The sequence below is a fragment of the Vipera berus genome (assembly GCF_964194415.1).
Source record: "Vipera berus genome assembly, chromosome: Z".
Lineage (NCBI taxonomy): Eukaryota > Metazoa > Chordata > Lepidosauria > Squamata > Viperidae > Vipera > Vipera berus.
Genome location: NC_138205.1, coordinates 23,678,504 through 23,684,503, shown reverse-complemented (window position 1 = coordinate 23,684,503; position 6,000 = coordinate 23,678,504). Strand labels below are relative to the sequence as shown.

General features: G+C 41.0%; 1 protein-coding gene across 1 annotated transcript in view; it reads left to right on the top strand.

Annotated features, from left to right (window-relative positions):
• The first annotated feature begins 376 nt into the window (after nt 1-376).
• LOC308677236 (rho guanine nucleotide exchange factor 40-like) overlaps nt 377-6,000 on the top strand; it is a 44,195-nt gene continuing 38,571 nt past the window's right edge. The window contains exon 1 of the mRNA XM_081343455.1: nt 377-480. Coding sequence (XP_081199581.1) covers nt 478-480 — 3 coding nt within the window. The 5' untranslated portion in view covers nt 377-477. The remainder of the gene's footprint in view (nt 481-6,000) is intronic.

Genomic DNA, 6,000 nt, shown 5'->3' with positions numbered 1-6,000 from the left:
GCGTGGACCATCGTTTCCTCTGATCCGAGAGAAATGCGCTCTGCACAAGCTCAGAGGCACTCCCCCTAACTACCTCCGACGCAACGTGGAGCGCCGAGTGAACCGTCTGGAGTGGCGGCTCCCAACCGAGCTGAGATCTTCTCGGAAGGACTCGCGGCTCTGCTCTCAAGGGTACTTGTAGGAGGCGGAGAGCAAGAGCGACGTCCGAGCCTGGTTTCCCCCTCCTCTCCTTTCCCCCCATCGACTCAGTGCTGCTGCCGCAGTCGCGTCTCCACGTGCCCTTGCCCGGGCTCCGGCGGGGACTGCAGCTGCAGGCAGACGCGGCGTCGGGGGCCGGGATTTTTGCCAGGGGGTGGCTCCAGGCTGGGCTAGCAGGCCGAGGCGGGGAAGGGGGGCGCAACGCGCGGAATCTCGACTGGAGGCGGCAGCCACAGATCAGGCGAGCCCGTCCCGTCTGTGCGTCCGCCTGCCTGCGCCATGGTGAGCTTGAGCTTTTGCGCGATTTTCCCGGGCAGAGGGGAGGGCGGGGAGAGGTAACACGGCCTGCTGGCGATCGCAAAAGAGGGGTGGGCATTGTGATGCCTTGTTGTGGGGAAGGCAGATATGGGAAAGGAATTCCGCCCGGTCACCTTCAAGGACTGACACGAGCGCTGGACAAGAGCTGTGGGACTTCGTTGGTGCGGAATGGAGACGCGGGGCGGGTGTTCTAGTCTCGGTTGTTGTAAGAAACCATTAACTCCCGAGGGAATCGGAGGGAGTTATTATCTTGGGGCAATGTACCGCCGAAGGTTAATTAACCATGTTTAATCGTAAGTAAGGGCTAGTGATGGAACTGGCTCAAGCGGATGTAGCGATTCTGCTCTTTCATCAAAATAATCAAAGAAATGGATTCCTCCTTCCCCCCCCCCAGCATGCTTATATGAATGAAAAGATGAAGCCCGGACTGTCTTTTGTAGTTTTTAATGGGGAATTAGAAATTACCTTGGATTAATTAACATGGAATACAGAAATATTATTTTGAGCTGTTTTGAAGCTTTTTCTTCACACTGATGATTAGCAAGCAATATTTGTGTTTCTGCATCTTTAATATCAGATGAAATCTGCTATAGCCTTTATTTATTAACTATTTGCCCGTTGCCTTTATATTCTGCCTCTACTTTGGAAGCCCAAGAAGGCATGCTTTAAGGTTTTTGTTCGTTTTATCTCCAACAACAACCCTGTGAGGTAGATTGAGCTGAAAGATAATGACTGGCCTGAGACCATGGCAGTGAGGTCATGGATCTTCAGCCTGTTTCTCCCCCTTTAAACACCATGCTTTAATGCTGAGCTTTGCTTTGTTTTTCATTTGGCTTTGTGTTTTCCTCCCCTGTCCCTTAACAGCATGCTTAAGTTTATTGATTACACTCATGAAGAAAAATACTTTTCTGTTTTGGAAGAGTGGGGTAAATCAAGCATCTGAAAAGGTGGATTTTAGGAGAGAGATGATCTCACCACTGAGTCTGGATCAGGCTATTCTTTTAGTTGAACTAAAGTTGATTGTTTTAAACAGAATAGTTTTAAGCCCTTCAGGATGTAGATAAAACTGTATGATCCAGGCGAAACAAGTCCTTTTGAAAAAAATTACAAGAAAATTGATCTGGAGGTGGAGTTAGTTTTCATTCAATATTTTTTTTAAAAAAAGGAACAAATCTCTGGAAAAGACATAAATCATCTCAAATGGGTACTTTGGAAGCAAAACAGAAACATTTTTTCTTCCCCCTCATTTGGTACTTCTTTATTACAGATCACCACCAGCTGTTTTCCTAGTTCTGGGAACTGGAGTGCATGGGTGAGGTAATCTTGGGGGTCTAATAGTGATGGGAAAGAAAATATTTTGGGGAGAAAGAGCTAGAACCCAGAAATGGCTGGTGGGGAAATAGATCAAGTATGTCTTCACTCTGCTTTGTCTCCAGTTTGTACTCTCTTCACCCCAATACGCATAGACCAAGCTGCCTAACTCTTGAAGAAGTTTTCTTTCACATGTTTGTAGACCATCTAGTTTGGTCCTACTAGCCAGATTCTCTTTGGTTAACTAGGCACACTAAAAGTACAGCTACCCATATTGTGACTTGTGTGATTAGGCTGTGCTCATAGACTCTTTACAGGACTACACCTTGCTTCAGTGCTTGAGATGTCAAAAAACAAAACCATAACTTATGGCAGAGCATAGGTCTTGAAGGAAGGAAGGGCCAAGTTGCAACCAAAGTGAAAAAGGAGCAGAGGACAGACAACACGTAGAAAAAGCAATGTGTATACCTGAGGTTTGAGAATGCTATTTCAAGTCAGGAAAGACAACACTGAATAAACTAATAAATAATATGGGTTAACACATATTTAGCTAAAATGTGATTAGCTTGTTGCATAAACACAATCGCTGGTTTGTTATACCATGATGTAGTGAAGCATGCCTATTTTGCAAACCACAGGGACTGAGTTTATCCAGAATGCTAAGCCCAAACTAAACAAAATGTATTATAGCTTAGTATAATGCATGAACCCACTCTATATTTGGCTAGATATAAAAGAATTTCCAATGATTTTGTGCATATTTCAGCCATTATGGTGGCAACCCAAAGTATTTAAGGGATAGAATTTATTGTGAATATTTATTAAAGAAAAAAGCACTACAATTATTCAACAAGGACAGTTCATAGGTAATTTTTCAAGGTTTCTTTTTCACCATGGAAACCACTCCTGAGTATGCAAACATTTGCAGAAGTGTAATCATGATAATCAATGGTGTGTGAATAATCCAACAATATTTAAGTTTAAGTTAAGGCTTTCCAAAGATGAGTGAGCCAGAAATATATATGGAAATAAAGAGTAATTTAAAGAGAAAATAACAGATCCTGTTGCATTTATAACAAAGGAACTCTTCATTAGGAATACTCTTTTAATAAGAATATATTAATAATTAAAAATGAACATGGTTTTATATTTGTAAAATTTATTACATTCTGAGAAACATTTACAAAGCAAATTCATGAAGTCAGATATGATTGACTAGCAATACTTCTAGCGTTTGTAAGAGTGGAAAGGAATTGTTTTTACCTGGACATCTGGCTGACAGCCTACATTGTTTTTTGAGCTCCAGGCCCATGGAGATAAGCAATTTAAATAATTTCTGTTTAGAACGGCAGCCAGTATTTATGAGTAAGAAGAAAAGTCAGGCTAGGAAGCTAAATCAGCAGTAGTCTGGTTTATAAAAAAGAATAGTTTGCAACTTTTAAGTCAAATGAAAGATACAATTTTTTGGTAGTAATAAAAATAAAGAATAAGATGCCCGCTTGCTCACTAGTGTCATTCTCTGGGCTTAAGATCTGATTGCTTTTAAGAACAAAGTGCAGATGTAAAATCCTGATCTGAATAAACCAGGCAGTTCTTAGAAAAAAGCTCATGGTTACTGTTGATATTTAAGAAGAAGTGAGCAAGAGATGATAAAAGAAGTGAAGGATCATCGTGCTTTGAGCAGCTTTGCACCATCCAGGAAAGTTTACAGTGCCTTGCCTCTATTGAAAATTGTTACTGTTTGAAATGGCATTAAGTTTGAGAAATGGGTGGTAGAAGTGGACCTCTGAGAGAGTTGAGATCAAGAAGAATTTCTGATCTGCAGAAACAAAATTGACTCTGTACTTTAAACTACAGTGAACAGAGCTGGAAATAATCAGAAACACATTTTGTGTGTGTGTGTGGAAGGAAGCTAAACAGAATTCAGTTCTGTAATCAATTTGTGGACATGAAATTATTCTTTTTAAGTGCATGTGTTTTGGACCTGGGTCTTGGGTATTTTCTTTAAAAAAACAAAACAACCCCAAGTAAACTTTGCAAATCTGAAGTAATCTCTATGTTTCTTTAGCAAATCAGCAGTGCAGTTTTTCAATGGTTATGTGCGTGGTTTTTCATCAGTGTCAAATGAACACACTGTGTGAAGTCATTGAGGAGGTAAAGTGATAATATGCCTATCATTCAATCAAGTTCACTAGCAAGCCATTCTAATTAAGAGGTTCTCTCTCAGCCTTTCCTGCTTATGTGTCATGGGAATAATAATTGAAAGGGCTGTTGTGAAAGTTGTTGAGGTAATGTCTTTGAATATTCTGGGAACCACACTAAAGATGTACCCCCCCCTTTTAATGTAGTAGTGTTTCCTGAAGTTGGTTGCTGGTAGTCCTTGACCTATGACCACAATTGGGAGAGCAACTCCCATTGCTGAGTGAGGTGGTCATTAAGTGAGCTGCACCTGATTTTATGACCTTTTTTGCCTCAGTTGTTAAGTGAATCCCACTTTCCCCATTGACTTTGCTTTTGGGAGCTGCCTGGAAAGATCACAAAGGGAATCACGTGGAAAACACCCCCCCACCCCCAAGACTGTCATAAATATAGGCTGATTGCCAAGCACTTGAATTTTGATCACATGACTGTGACAATGGTGTGATAGTTTTAAGTACAGGGATTTGTCATAAGTCACTTTTTTCAGCAGCATCCTAACTTGGTCAATAAACAAATGGTCAATAAACAAATGGTCGTGCACTGAGAATTACCTGTATGCAGAGACGAGTAATAGTCCAGTGGCAATTGGTAACTTTCAGAGTTATGGGAAAGGTTACCCCCGATGTCTTGAAATCATTATTAGAAAAGGACAAAGTGTTGGTTAACATTGACTGGCTCAAGGTTGACTCAGCCTTCCATCCTCCTGAGGTCAGTAAAATGAGGACCCAGCAATATGCTGACTCTGTAAACTGCTTAGAGAGAGGGCTGTAAAGCACTGTGGTATATAAATCTAAGTGCTATTGATATTGGGAACTGGTGACTATCCAGAAGTTATTGAACAGTGTCCTTTAATATTTCAATAGATACAATTCAGTGACATTTGGAAGACCGCAAATGCCATACAATTGTTAAGTGCCATATGGTTCGCTGTAACTATACCACTACCTTTTGCCAGTGTAAGAGATACTGCATTGTAATGTCTTAAATTGTGTTGGATTATAAATTAGAGGAGAACTAGATAAAAAACATGTTGGTTTGCTTTGGAGCATTTTGTGGCTCTGCATAGCACACTGAGCTATATAAATACAAAGCAACCATAGTTTACCCTAGCAGCTTGTGCAATGACAATCTGTGTGATTACTTTCCAGACATGCATGTTATGGAAATCCGGTCCTTTGAATTGGTGAGCAAACAGTGGATAAGTTCAGCATGTGCAAACTCAAGTAATTGTTTTTCTCTTAGATAAAACTGCCTCCCAGGATGGCTATCAAAGAATGTCTATATGGGGAATGAGGAGAATGTCTTTTTGTCCTTCATTTCAAACAGTAAAATGTCTTTGAACAATCTCTAACAAGTAGGAATCAAGCTTGCAGGCTAAAGACTATGACTTCAGATCAGTCCTTGTGTTGCAGGCGTGTGTGGAGAAGCTAGTTAGACTTATATTAATAATCATACTTACAGAAATACGTATGTATGTCTGTGTGTGGCCATAATTCCAACATAATTATTCTAAAATAAGACAGTTGCTTTCAGCAAAAGCTTTTTTTTTTCATCAAGCATTTCATTTTGTATTTGGTAGTGGCCCAAAACTTTTCTCCAGGAAGGCAGGCAGGATCTTGTGTCATTCAAAAGCTAGCTGCTATAATGACACTATCGTGCACTAATAAAAAGTATAGTGGTATAGTGGGTTATTTCTCTGAGTAAGATCAGAGAAAGCCAGGTTCTCATCCACCATCCTCCAGGATGGAAGTTCATCGGATGACTTGGGGTCAGAAACACTCTTAGCCCAAACTACCTCTTAGGGTTGTTAAAAGGAAAAATGGGTGGTGGCTGAACTCTTGAAGGAAAGGCAGCATAGATATCCAATTAATTAAATCTGTTTAATATGTACAGTAGGGACGCGGTGGCTCAGTGGGTTAGGACGCTGAGCTTGTCGATCAGAAGGTCGGCAGTTTGGCGGGTCGAATCCCGAGT